Source organism: Aplidium turbinatum, chromosome 13 (genome assembly GCF_918807975.1).
Source record: "Aplidium turbinatum chromosome 13, kaAplTurb1.1, whole genome shotgun sequence".
Classification (NCBI taxonomy): Eukaryota; Metazoa; Chordata; class Ascidiacea; order Aplousobranchia; family Polyclinidae; genus Aplidium; species Aplidium turbinatum.
Window position 1 is genome coordinate 16,190,754 of NC_137484.1, and position 14,495 is coordinate 16,205,248.

Here is a 14,495-nt window from a genome sequence, read left to right on the forward strand (position 1 = left end):
ACATGGCCACCTATATTGTAATAATCGGAAATTAAGATATGTCAAGGGAATTGGATTAACCAACAATGGATCAGCCAACGATGAAGCAAACCAACCAACTATGCAGCTTATTTCGAATAAAATCTTTTTTGTTATGCACCAACCAAAGCCCTCTGATTGCAATCGTCGACAAGATGGTCCACTGATGAATTTCGGACAAGCTGATGCGCAATCAACTGATTATATATCTAATCGACCGTTTAAAAGTTCCTATGCCGGGTGCATCCAATCCTGTCCTTGAGTAGGCTATCCGTTGTTATCTTATCCAAAGAGCAAACCGCGTCTACCACAACCAAGTTTTAATGAAACAACAATTTGTTTTTGGATTCTTTCCTTGTCTCCACAAACAATTGATGGTATCAAGAGATTTAGGTTTACATCTTGTCAAAAGCTAAAAATAAACGTGCTTTCAAAACAAATTTAGCCAATTTAGGTAAACGGAATTTTGACAGATATTTTGCCGTTGCTCTAGCTTTTTCTTTAAATTGTCTAGTTCAATGACAGAGTCTGCACTTATGTGCTTGAAAACTCTTCAAAATTTACATAATTAAACATTGAAAAATAAGTTCTTAATCTGAACTATTCCATATTAATCCTTTGCCTCTACAACCCCTGTAGCTGCAGAGTAAGCACACAGCATTAAGAAATCGCATAGATTAAATTTGTTATGTCATCTCATTAGGCAAAAACACGGCGTTGCAAAAAAAAAATCTTTGTTGCAAGTCCACGCTTCGACCTTTGGTGACTTATAGATTGTGATTTTCAACCGGTGTTGTGTGGAACACTAGTCTTTCGCCAAAAATCGTCACGTGTTTCGCAAAACGTTTGTTAGTTTGACTAGTGTCCCATGGAACACCTGTCGATAATCAAAATCCCAAGAGCTTCGCGTTTGTTTTTCTGCAATTTGTGTCCGAATATCAACTCTGTGCTCATCCAAACAGGCCGAGAGATCCCACTGAGAAGAACTGAAAATGAATAAATTGTTGTTTATTTTTTTGCATCATCATAAAAAAATTGTTGGTGTTCCGCAAGGTTATTTTAACGCATAAAGTGCTCGATGGCTCCAAAATGGTTAAAAAACACTGACATAGATTATTGCGTCAAACCCAAGCAGAAAAAAATACCCATGCTATATCGTTTCAACGTCAGCAACCGTAGTAAACGATGCAAGGAAGATAATTTTTGCTTGCTGAAAAAATATGAGTGCGTTTCAAACAGGTCAAAAAAACTTTAAAAATCTTATTCAACAAATCAAACTAAACAAGCCATGCCCAGCATCTGCAGACGTTGAATCAATGTAAAAATGACGAATTTTGGTGTCTGAGTATGGCTGTATTGCCCAGTGTGCTCAAGATCTGTGTTGCTGCAAATTCTTATCGGCTTTTAATTTCATGTGTGACACACAGGCGCGGATTTATGGGGGGGGCCCAAGGGGCCCGGGCCCCCCCCGAAATTTTGTGAGAAATTGTTGAATGGTTTGATATGCTTCTAAACAGCTGATATTAGTCCCACAGCTGACTTACAACCCCCCCTTTGGCACGCGTGTGACGTCACGAGATTGAGAATGATGCTTTCAGTCTCCATGTCTCTAAAACAAAGTGTACGTAATTTTAAGCGAAACTGCATTACAAGAGCGAGTTTTGCCAATACCAAACATTCAAACATCTCAGCCAGGAATTAGCAACAAGAAAACATAGATGCTTAGCTTTACTACCGAAAAAATGCCGAAGAAAACATGATCTTATCCTTTTGCTATGCCACCGGACAGCACCATTTTACAGGAATATTTATACCCATATTTTTGTTGAAAATGCTCTCAGAATGCACCAAATTCAAAGTAATTTTTCAAAATTTTCTGGGGGAGGTCCCCCAGACCCCCCGCCGCTGGGTGTCGTCTTTGGCGAACACGCCGTCAAAACCCCCCAAATTCCTGGCTACGCCACTGATTGTTCATAGGCTATCTGTTTTATCTTTTTCTTACTTTTTAATTCATTTTCAAATTTTCTGGCCCCCCCCAAAAAAAACTTCTAGATCCGCGCCTGGTGACACATTTCTCTATAATAACCGTTCTGAATGGCTGACTGCAGATATGCGACATCAAGAATTAGCGTTCATGCCAGACACAATAGTTCCAGCATCCTAAAATGTGAAGATATGTCTTTGTCAAATTATTTTAAATGCAATCTTTATTTCCAATCTTTTGATGCAAAATTCCTAAACTGTTGACCAAAAGTTATGAGAAGGTCAAAAACAGTTGGCTTGTAGGCTACTTAGTAGCCTACTCACGTACAAATATACAGAATGATGTTGTTTTCATGGTAAAATAGCTTTGCAATTAGTTCAACCAAGGTTCAACTCGGTTCCATGAAAATAAAGTAAGTTAGGTCAGGTAAAGAATGATTTGTAAAACTAGATTGTTGTAGGGCATTTAGTTTAAAGAATGATTGATTCAATAACTTATTGTAACTTAATTATTTCATGAAGATATATATTTTCTCTTCGTGTTTTCATTTGATGATAAAAAACATAAAATCAACGTAAACTATTACTGATGTATTTGTTTTTAATTAGAGCTCCAGTGACTCTGAATAGAAACTGAGTGAGAAAACGTGTGTGTTCTGACAACACAATCACTGAATACGACACCAAAAACAACTTTTGTTTCTTTGAGCAACTGCTCGCTGCTGACACTCATTGAAGAAAAAATGCCCAGAAAAGGGGATTATGATTTCGTTTACGGCAAAGCAGAAGCATTTAAAGTGGCTCTCGTTTTCCGCTTGAATTGAAAATCATCTCATTTCTAAACTGAAGACTTCAATATTTTTTACGCAAATGGTGAAGTCCAAGCACGGATCATAAGTTTAAAAACAAACAACATATAGAAAGAAAACAGAAACGCAATGTTAAGAAAAAGCATCGGGTTAGTTTTGTTCAGGATAGAACAGGCCAGTTTTTATTTGAAAATATTCTAAAGAATATACAAGCTATAAAATCAACCATGAGAAGGTTGATTAAGTTGAGAAGGTTGTAAGTCTAGATCTGTGTAACAAGATTCTTGGCTGCAACATAGTCTATAACGCTAGGATATTTTATTGTTTACTATCATTCTACTGTAAATGCAGATCTTTTAAATACTGTATTATGGATCCACGTTTGTTCATATTATTAGGCTACTAAACTATTTCATGGAGTCACTAAGCAACGAAATTAAGATTTTTATTTCATAGGCTATAAAATTTACAATTAGCCTACTTGTTTAAAGCTTAGCTTTGTCTTTTTAAAAGCTTATGGTGTTTGCTAGATCTATCGTATTTGACGTTTCACTGAAATTAACTACATCACAACAAAATTTGAACCGAAAACAACAGCTTCATTATGTTCTTGTAATAATTTCAAATAGCCTACATTTATAAAATGTTGATGATTATATGAATAGTTATAAGGCTGAAATTTGGCACTTTTTGCACTCCCAAGACGGAAGTAAGCAACAACTAGGACAAGAGGAAAACCCCGGAAAAAAGTTAAAAAACCAAAACTTTGACATGGTTCAAATACAACTCAACTATTTTGTATCGAGGTATTAGTTGAAATCCTTTGAGAGACACTTGAGTAAAAATAGTTAGGTCCGTAGTTAGTAAAAATAAAAAAGAATAGTTAGGTCCATAGACGAGAGAACAGTTTCAAAAATTTATTTCATAAAATAATTACTTCAATTCAGCTTAAAATTACGTTTCATGCTTTGAAGCTGATGTCTCATTAATTTGTAAGAGCTACTGCCAAATAATCTCTCAGCAAAGTTTCCAGAAACCCCAAAATAAACATCTCCACAGCTGCTAATCAAATTCTCCAAATGCATCTTCATTTCACCAGATCCCTTTTTCACAGCAAACCGACCAAGAGTTCTATTAGGTCCTCACGTTTTGAGACTCTGCTTGACTAACTTCTTGATTTGGACTTGCTTGACATCCTATGCAGGTCTCGCTACTTGCAACAAATTGCTAGAACCAGAAAAATTTTCCCAATTCTAAATATTTGTCGGGCGACGATCTTGAAGTTCTCCAAATTGAAGACAAAATTTCCCATCTGGCAACACTACTTTTCAAAGCTGCCGTTTTAAAGAAAATCATGTTGCCAGAAATTATTTTACTGACGAAAGTTTTTTCTCACAAAAATCAGGTTTAAAATTTATTTTTCACTGCTTTCGTCAATATACAGTTACACAGCAGTTACAGTAGAATTCGCCTATGGTGACATGTGAAGGGACTGCTGTAAAAGTGTCACGATAAGCGAAGTGTCACCATAGCCGAAGTCACAATAAGAAAAATCTACTACATTCATTTTGAATTTCTTTTATTTAAATAATTAGGTGTTAAATAGCTGATGCAAAGTAGGATCTCGTGCTATTGAAATGATTTTTGCCTGTATGAGAAATCGTCTACTTGTGTATGTAATATTGCTTACAAATTGCGCTTTATAATATTTTTCGGAATTTAATATCTTTGTAGAAAACTCCATCATTTATCTCAAGAATGAGCAGGTGGGTAAATTCTTGTTTTGCAAGTCATTGCCCAGACAACAAAATCCGTCATTTTTACATTGATTCAACGTCTGCAGACGTTGAATTAATGCAAAAACAATGGATTTTTTGTGTCTTATAGTATCTTCACTGACGCGATGAAACAAACCTGATGATAAATCTTTTTTATTGACAAATCAGCAAATCAGTCGTTTTTTGCATTGATTCAACGTCTACAAATCTTGATTCAACGTAAAAAGCGACTGGCTTGCTGTCTCGGAAGATGTGGTGGTGCTATTCATCGTATTTTATGATATTCCGATCATAATATGAGCAGCTACTTTTATGATTTGAGTTTTTTTTTCTAACAATTTTGCAACAAATGAATTGATTGCATTCGAATTTACGCAAAAGTAGTTTCAACAATTACATTATACGAGTTTAATGTCAATTGTATTTTTTTAACAAAAAGCTGTTCTTCGATTTTTTTTGTGCTTTTGTAACGAAGTGCCTGTTCCAAAAAGAATGCAGATATAGATACAAACAAGACCATAAATTATATGAAACTCTGTTAGATAGTAATAATAACAAGTTTGAAGACAAGAGTGCGCAAAGCTGTCTATGGGTTTTGTTTCACCACTTTCGTGCTTTGTTTCTACTTGCAGTTTGTAGTGTTTCCCTCACACTTGCAAATTGTTCCCGTCCTGATGTTAGGCCTACGGTTTGGCTATCGCTAAATTTTTACTTTTTTTCAACCACTTCTTATTTCAATGGCAGAAAAAGCAAACTTGATGTGACAACATCCTACGACGACTGGATTGCGATTCGAGAATGCTTTGTCAAATCGTTTTATCGCTACCCGCTATACGAGTACATGGTCCCGGATAAGTCAAAGAGGGAGGCTTTTCTTCGGGCATATCTTGAAGCCAATTATGAAGTAACAGTGGGAAGCGGACAAGGCATACTGTTCGGGATGTGGGTGTTTGACGACAATATAAACAGTAGCAATAACTGCAGATGTCAAACAGCGACGGCCAAGAAAATTATTGGAGGCATCTTGATAATTCCCCCATCTGCCAAAGGAAGTGGATGGTCGTGTGACAACGACGAGCCATATTGGAAAGCTTATGACGCTCACAACTTATCTGAAATCTCTGAGCAAGGATTTCAACGAGTTTTAAGGTAAACCTACTAAAGGATATTTATCTATTCATCTGCGGGATAAAATCCTTTTTGAAATTGAAACCAGGTTATACATCAGTTTAACTGTTTAGTTTTCTGACTATGTAATTGCAAAAACAATGCATTTCAACACAGCAGAAGTCTGGAAAAGGTAGAAGCGACAAAATACAAAAGTTAACGTTGCCCTCAGCATAATTTCTAACATATCCACACCAGCTAATGTACGCTGTAAACTTTATCTGATGACAATTGACACAACAAAGCGACAAAAGCTTGAAAAGCTTTTTCCTGTGTTGAGTGTTGGCCAAGGTAACCCATATCCATCTCGCCAAAATCATCCTTTTGGCATTTATTAATCGTCAGCGGACGTTAAATCAATGTAAATGGACGAATTTCACTAGCTGGGTAAATATCCTACCAACCAGAGGCAACATCAAAGCACAAAGTGGTTTTGCCACTTTTAGTTACTTTGCAGCAATACAGTTTGCATATTTGTAATCTGCAGGTTGCTGCAGCAAATGGAGTAGCCCATTTTTACCGGTAGACACCTTAAAGATGCGACAATTTTCCTTATAAACCAGCTGACTGCAGTCCTTGTGACCCTTCTAGCACTCAGACAGAGAATTGATTCTTGCTTTGAACTTTGTTTGGTAGTTAAAAAAGAAAAGAAATAATGGCACCGGTGGGAATCGAACCCACGTCCCACGTCATCAAAATGATTACATCCCAACTCCCGATCAAACCATGCAAATCTCTGCATGTCCTGAAATGTTCAATTAATTTACTTGAAAGCAGAAAGTTTCGAGAAGAGCGCTCACAATATCACGCGGTTGCTGCAGTGACTTGCAGATTATAAATACTCATACGGTTTATGAAATTATGCCATAATAAAATGAAAGCGCAAAATGCCGTTTAGTAGAGTACGTCAAGGATCTATACAAATACGTCAAGTATCTACGTCACTATCTCAGTAAATAGTATGCGTTGTTTTTAAATCACATTCTAAAGTCTTTCACTGTTTTCGTCACGCTGAAATGAGTTTTTAAATGTGTCTGAAAGAGTTTAATTCCAGTAGCTAGCTTACGCATTGTACCTTTAGTCAGAGATCTGTTTACTCAAAGGGTAGAGAAAACGGACACTCTTTGTTAAGGTGACGGCATGTGACAATTATTCTTAAAACCAATCGAACGAGGGATTTTTAAAAACATGAACGAAAAATAACATAGACAGTGTAAGTAGAGATTTGTAATGCACAAATTAACTTCACCTTTTTCAATATTAGTTGCAAAACTGACTTCACAAATTGATTGGAAAAATTAAGATATGTGTTCCATAGCTTAGGCTATTAAAACATAGCAAAACAACATATTTATTACTGATTGTTAAAAAGGCCAACAGATGACTTTCAATATTTCATGCAGTATTTTATGACTTTCAAGGTATTTATGGAGTTAAAATTACTCATACACTAAAAATTGTTGGCTTTAAAATTACCGTAAAGCATATTTTAATCTTTTCACAAGATTGTTGCTGAAACGTTAAAGCAGGGGTGTGCAACGTGCGGCCCGCGAGCCACATGTGGCCCGTGAAAAAAATTTGTGCGGCCCGCGAAGATGTGCCAATTTTGAATTGTGTGCGGCCCGCGAAACGTGTTTATAATTTAGTTTAGTCTGGTAGTCTACTTGCGAACAATTCATTAGAGCGGATTATTGCAGGTTACATTTCGCACCTTCTGTTAACCATTTTAGAAATCTCCCACCAGCCACCGCTAATCCGATTGTATTTAATTATTTGGAACGTCAGTAGATCAGAGGCACAGAATTGCACCGGGAACAGCTCAAACTATAAAACCGTATTCTGACGGTAATTTTGTGAAGCAGTGTCTTATCGATGTCGCAGAAGAAATGTGCCCTAAAATGAAGAGTGAGTTCGAGAAAATAAGTCTGTCACGGTGGACGATAGCGAGGCGTATCGATGATCTTGCTTGTGATATTAGTGACGCTCTCAGGGATAAGGTGAAGAACTTTGTTTCATGGAGTTTTGCGATCGATGAAAGTACGGACCAGAAGGACACAACACAGATGGCCATGTATGTAAAAAGGAGTGCTCAAAGACTTGAACGAAACGGAAGAGCTTCTGTCACTACAGTCAATGAGGGGTACGACAACTGGTGCTGACATCTTTACTGAAATAATTGATGCTTTTGAGAAGCTAGAACTGGACTTGTCCAGCTTATGCGGAATCGTAACTAATGGTGCTTGATCCATGTCCGGAACTGGCATTGGATTCATAGGTCCCTTGAAGTCTGCCTTGAAGGAGAGAAAAATCGATGATGACATAGCTATTTTTCATTGTACTATTCACCAGCAAAAATTGTGCGCAAAATCCTTGAAGTTCAAACACGTCTTGAGCCCGCGGTTAAGGCAGTAATTTCATTCGAGCACGAGAGCTCAACCATCGTCAGTTTCAAAAGTTTCTGCATGGTCTCAACACGACACATAAAGATGTAGGCTACTGTACTTTTTCGAGTTGCGTTGGTTAAGAAAGGGATGCATGCTGCGACGATTTTACAAACTGTGGAAAGAAGTAGTAAATTTTTTGAAACTTAAAGGGTACCCAATAGCTGAAATGGAAGACAAAAAGTGGATATGCGATCTAGCTTTCTTAGTTGACATAACTACGCACCTGAATGATCTCAATACAAGACTGCAGCGAAAAAAAAATCAGTGTATGCAAATCAAATGTATGGTCACATAAAAGGCTTTATAAACAAATTACGACTTTGGAAAGCCCATATACAGACAGGAAATCTTTTCCACTTTCCAACTTTGAGAGACTATGGAATGCATCCTGAGGAGAAAACTGAACTTGCGGACCAATTTGAAAAATTATTGTATGATTTCTTGGCTCGTTTCAAGGACTTCAAATCTTATTCTCTTTGCCATTCAACACAGACATTGACAAAGCACCAGTTGATATCCAACGAACTGATTGATCTTCAAGAGAAAACGGATTTGAAAGCAAAGTATTTAAAAATGAATCTTGGCGATTCTTACCGAAAACTTCTCAACCAAGATGACATTCCATATTTGAAAAAATTCATGGCTTCAAAAATGGCTCTTTTTGGCTCAACGTATTTGTGCGAACAATTTTTTTCTAAAACAGAAGAAGTCGTCCGGAAAAGAATCCAGCTGCAAATTTCTCAGTGAACCCGTTTAAAGTCAATGTGACAATAAATTTGAATAGCAGTTTTCTTCAGAAATTTATGCGTCTTAACTTATTGTTTCTTCAAAGAGATAAGGTCCCCTAATAATGCCATAAGAATACCACGAATAACAGAAAAACTAAGTTTTTGTGCCTGCAACTACTAGAAAGCATATGTTAAATAAACGTGCGGCCCGCGGTTTCACCCAGATATTAATATCTGGCCCTTCTGTATTAAAGGTTGCACACGCCTGCGTTAAAGTAATTGAACCCTACCACCCTTCAGAGCTTGTGGCGCAACTGATCCCTAAAAAAAAAACGCATTCTTTGCATGAAAGAATCATGAGGCATGCCATATCTGCAAATTCATTTGTGTGTTTTGCTTTAAAATGTTAAGCGCATGGACACGCTTGATCAAGATTGTGCTGTTGTTTCGGAGATGAAGATGTCTTTTAAATAAAACTTTCAATTTTAGATACGAAGCCTGGGAGAATTCGATGGTGGCCCAAAAAGCATCACAAACCAGAATTCCGATGTGGAACGGTCTTTTCTGCGCCGTGTTACCCGAATATGCATCAATGGGCCTGGGATCAGCTGTGTATCAGCGAGGAATCGAGTTTTTATGCCAGCAGTCGAGAGAGCTTCAAAAGAAAGCAAAAGCTTCAATGAAACGTTCTAAGACACCAAACGTAATGTCACTCCAAGCTGACGTAGTTCGATTTCCTCAAGAATCTAATGAAAACTTGTTTGGCTCAAACAAAATTAAAATAAAGGACATAAAGAACAATGAAAAGGTTACGAAACAACTTTTGGTACCTTCTCCCATAGTCGTCGCAATAAGTCATAGCAAAAAATCTTCTCACTTTTATGAATATAACGGTTTTGAATCGGTTTTGGAAACTCTATTTCATGATGATGAAGAAGATGAAACTCCTTTCAACGTTCACGTCCTTGCTTTGGATTTGTTCGGCTCCAAAAGCACCAAAGCTTTTAGGTCGGTTTTTGAAATAGACTAAATTATCTTGCGTTTGGAGCCTATGTTTGGCCTACTTCATAAACACCGTGTAGGGTCAATATCCTCTTCAAAAAAAAACTACCTTCATTGCTTTTTGAGAAATACTCAAACCATGGAATAATTTCCTGTACAAACATGAGCTTTTTCGTTCATACGTTTCTTGTAAAATCAATTATATTTGTAAATATTTTTCATGATCATATCATCTTTTATTTGAGGCACAGTGGTTCTCAGAGGCACTTTCGATTGCCAGTTTGATTTTTGCTTTCATATTATGACACAGCCTGTATCATACGATGCGATGTTACATTTGCAAACATAAACGACATGCCCATTTTCGATATTTGCTCAGATGATTCTAGCAAAGGGAATTTCGTTTTGTGTTTATAAATTGTTGTTTCCAAGCATATTACGTTTTATTTCTTGCCATATTTGGCTGCACTGAAGGTTACTGTTCGGTCATGTTGCACACGTTTTTGCCTGATGCTCCATAACGCCAATAGGCTATGGCTACGTATTTATAGGCCTACTATACTAAAATGTGAACAACAGAATAGTTTATTTCTCATGCCGCCTTTTTGTTTGCGTTATCGACTACCAACTACCCAGAAAGCAAAATCCGTCATTTTTACATTGATTCAACGTCTTTAATTGGCTGTCTAGTGAAGTTCTGTCCGCCTGACGGACATTCAGTTTTCTTGACAGACAGACAGCTTTCTTGCCTTTCCGTCTATTTGATCTAAATTTTCAACTACCGGGCGTAAGCCTCTTGGATATGCCTGCGACAAAATAAAAACAACCTTTCATACAATATTGAAATTTTGACAATATCACAAAAAATGGAAAAGCAGATTGATGCCTTCGATCTGAGGACGTAGGCTACAAGCGAATGTTAAAAAACTTCATGAAAACAAAAGATCATTAACGATGAAACTTTATCCAAATTGGAATCAAGCAAAATTCTCTTACATATGCGGTAGTTAAAAGAAGAAAACATTGATATTTAGGACACACCATATGGCTAAACTGCTTATATTGATTGGGACAACAAACATTTCTAGTTGGACGAAACTGAATTATGATTATGACAGTGCAGTAACAAAAGCTCATGATCGTGAACAAAGGCAATTTGCCTCCAACCCTCAATACGAGAAGGAATGATGATGATGATTCCCTTGTAAACGTTTTTTCTGAATGGTTTGTCAATTGAGCATTGTTTGTAGCTTGTATTATCTACCAAATTTGGTTTGATAAAGTGGGCCTTTTTTGTTTCTAAATTCCCCATCGGTTCAGTTTGCTAATCCGCCCCTGGTTGAACTTGTTGTAAAATCATATCGACGAAAACACTATCATGGTGTTTCAATAAAACAACGCTTCGCTGGAGAGGTCACTTTGCTCAAATATCAGTAAACAAAGTCATGCAACAACACTGCAATCATCACGTTACAAAAGACAAAACTTCCAACATTTTCGACCATACATCATTTATCTCTCTTCAAGCATTGAAAAGACTGAATTACGTTGCAGAAAACCAGGAAATGTTCAAGAAGAGATGTCCAAGTGACGTCCTACAGTCTTACCCTTGGCGAGTTCTTCCGTTTAAATTGTGATGTGTTATGTTCTGTCTTTACTTGTATTGTGGCGTAATTTATTCTTCAACATTTCTTGTTTAGTGCAATACAGACCAGTCTTCTAAATGCCTGTAAAGGGAGGTTAAATCATGTGTGGGCTACTGGATTAAAATCATTTCTTTTTTTTGTAACCTATTCCTGTTTGCTTATGTTATTAACTGTAAAAAAATCTATATTGCACTTAAAGGACTTGTAATTTGCCACACAGAGAGAGAAAACTTTTATTCCGTCTGTTGCGAGAGTAGTACGGTACAAGTATACACAATACGAATAAAATAGCACCGCGTTTTACAGTTCCGAGTTTATGTACAGATTGAACATAGGTTACTGTAGTCACCTAGCTTACTGAAACAAAACTAGACCCACCTTTAGGAAGGCAGGTGACTATTCTTCTTCCTTATTATAGTGATGAAGTAAATTGCAGTTTTTTTTTTGTATTTTTAGAAGAAAATATAGGTAGCATTTCCTTTGTAACTATTAAATTGTTTTTCGTTAGCATGATGCATGCAATAATCAAGTTGCCGCAATTCCTATTTTATAGTGTATATTTTAACTACAAAATGATGTTATAAATGAGTGTAGAGTATCAGTCTAGACAAGGAGTTTCATGTTAGCATACTAAAGCACTTGCTTTAGTATGCTAACATGAAGAAAAATGCTAACAATGTAGAAAAAATAGATATTTCTTTCCTAACCCTGTAACCCAGCATTCTTTGGCTGAAAGACACACAACGTAGTTTCTTCATCTCTACTGACATCTAGCGGTTTAAAAATATCTTTTTTATTGTTATCAACAGCATTGTATCTCACTTTGATTATAAGCAGATTTTGTTTGAATATATCGTTTTCAGACGCAATGTTGCAACATACGCAATGCATGCATGGTGAGAATGTCAATGTCATGCATTCAAAAGAGCTTCAGTAGAATCTGCTATATTTCTAGCCTGGGCTGTTGAAGGGATAATTTGGGCCCGGTACCAATGAGATTCTTGGGGTACAAATCAAGACACTTCCAAAAAAAGAACAATATCCAAAGAATATACTGTGGTTTCTCCAAGTTCTCGGCCCCTTGGAAAAATTAAAGGTAAAGGTGGTCTTATACTTGATTCAAGCGTCGGGTATGAAAAGATAAGGTTCTCATTATACTAAGCCTTCGGCACTAAGGAGAGTAGGGTGGCCAGTTCCTTTCTCTCGGCCGCCTTTCCTGCGGCAATTATGCTCACCCAATTTATTACACCCTGGGTAGGGGTAAGCGGTGTTTTTAACAACCAGTTGAAGTCGGGAGTCGAACCAGGTTTGCATGATGGAAAACCAACGCCTTATCCGTTGCGCCATCCCACCTGGAAAAGTTACGCGCCCCTAAAATCATCCTGGGTTGGGTTCTAAAGTACCCCCAAACTCCCTTGTCAACGCTGCAGTTTCTACCTGGTAGTTACTTTTTTAACCTACTCAGCCTTAGTAGCCAATGCGTTTTGAAAACAAATATTATGGTATTGACAATCTGTAATCCGTATGCATGCTGTTTACGAATTTTGCAGACGAATGCTATAATTCATGTGCAATCAAATGAGGAAAAATTAATGCTTGAGGACTTAAAATTTTGGGCCAGAATTGTCCTTTGTCACGTCAAATTGCCATGCTGCTACATTCCTGCTGGCTTAAAAGCGTAACGTGTTATTTTAGTTACAAAATCGTGCAAAACAAAGAGATAATTATTTTATCGCGTGTGACAATTGTCATGTTAAATAAGGATTCTCATATGTCCTTTTTTAAAAGGATGTATTCTCTTTTCTCAAAAAATAAAAATAAAGTGTCTTCCGAGGAAAATAGTCAAAGATAGTCAAATGTCCTCCTTTTTTTGCATTTGGAATTTTCTTGTTGATGTTTTTAATTGAATTTCATTTTAATGTGACTTTTCGGCAATTGCTTGTGTTTTCAGTATTTCCAAAAATTGGCTGTGGGCTACCAATATGTAACATAATGATGATGATTCCTAAATTTAAAAAAAAAATTGTGTACCTTGTTGAGGCTAGTTGTTTAAACCAGCTTATTTAAAAGTTGTTTTTTTTTCTATAAACTATTTAAAATTATTTTTTTTTAAACTCATGTTCGCTTAATTGTCCTAAAGATCAAATTTAAATTACCCTACTGCATAAGTCTACCATAGCTATGCCATCAAAATGAAAACCCATTTATGATTACTCGAAAGTATAATGTGCGATGCGAAATACAAATACACGCCTATTGCGGAAAAATTACTATATATTTGTGCTGTTTGTTCTTGATGCAGTCACAGTGATGCCAGAACAAGGACAACCTTTAATTGAGTGGAGTTGTAACATCGTCGTAATTTTATGATTTCGTTGAAGCTGAGCATTCCTTATTACAACAAAGATAAAAACTGTAAAATCGTCATGGGCTGAATCTGTCGAATAAATTTGTTTTGTTTTTTGTTTTTCAGCCGTAGCTTTTGCTGCATAGGTCCCTAGTTCTCCAAAAAAGGTATAAAAACAGTCTTTAAACGCTACCTTTTGGTTTGGTTTTGAATCTTTATTCTCGAACTGATGAAGCCTTGACAGGTTATTCATTCCTGTTAGTTTCGCATGTTTGTAGAGGTTTTTGACGTAGGGCCGGTTACCGACATAGACAGAGTGAAGTTTCCTATTGTTGAAGTGTCGTTGTCGGGAAGTTAATCCATCTATTAAGGTGCCGTTGAATGGAGAGCCGTCGGAATGCGTTGCTCAAGTGCACACTCCGAGAGTCGAACCAGCGTCGCTTGATTTTGAAGCTTCTTTGTTCACGAAGCCAAGTGCTAACCAACTGAGCTATCTGGGAGGACTTCACTTGCTGCCAAAAATGTTCTCTTTTTGGATGATGAAAGTATGGTAGGCCTATGTTAAATGATAAT

The 14,495-nt window shown here is 36.8% G+C and overlaps 1 protein-coding gene across 1 annotated transcript; it reads left to right on the forward strand.

Moving 5' to 3' along the window:
- Positions 1-4,406: 4,406 nt before the first annotated feature.
- Positions 4,407-10,593, forward strand: LOC145782170 (uncharacterized). Its single transcript, XM_082593935.1, has 3 exons — positions 4,407-4,576; positions 5,333-5,737; positions 9,417-10,593. The coding sequence occupies exons 1-3, from the start codon at positions 4,569-4,571 to the stop codon at positions 9,955-9,957; spliced, it is 954 nt and encodes a 317-aa protein (XP_082450061.1). The 5' UTR covers positions 4,407-4,568; the 3' UTR covers positions 9,958-10,593.
- Positions 10,594-14,495: the final 3,902 nt, after the last annotated feature.

Coding starts and splice junctions, on each gene's coding strand:
- LOC145782170 (XM_082593935.1), top strand. Junction 5,738..9,416: donor GGATTTCAACGAGTTTTAAG/GTAAACCTACTA, acceptor TTTCAATTTTAG/ATACGAAGCCTGGGAGAATT.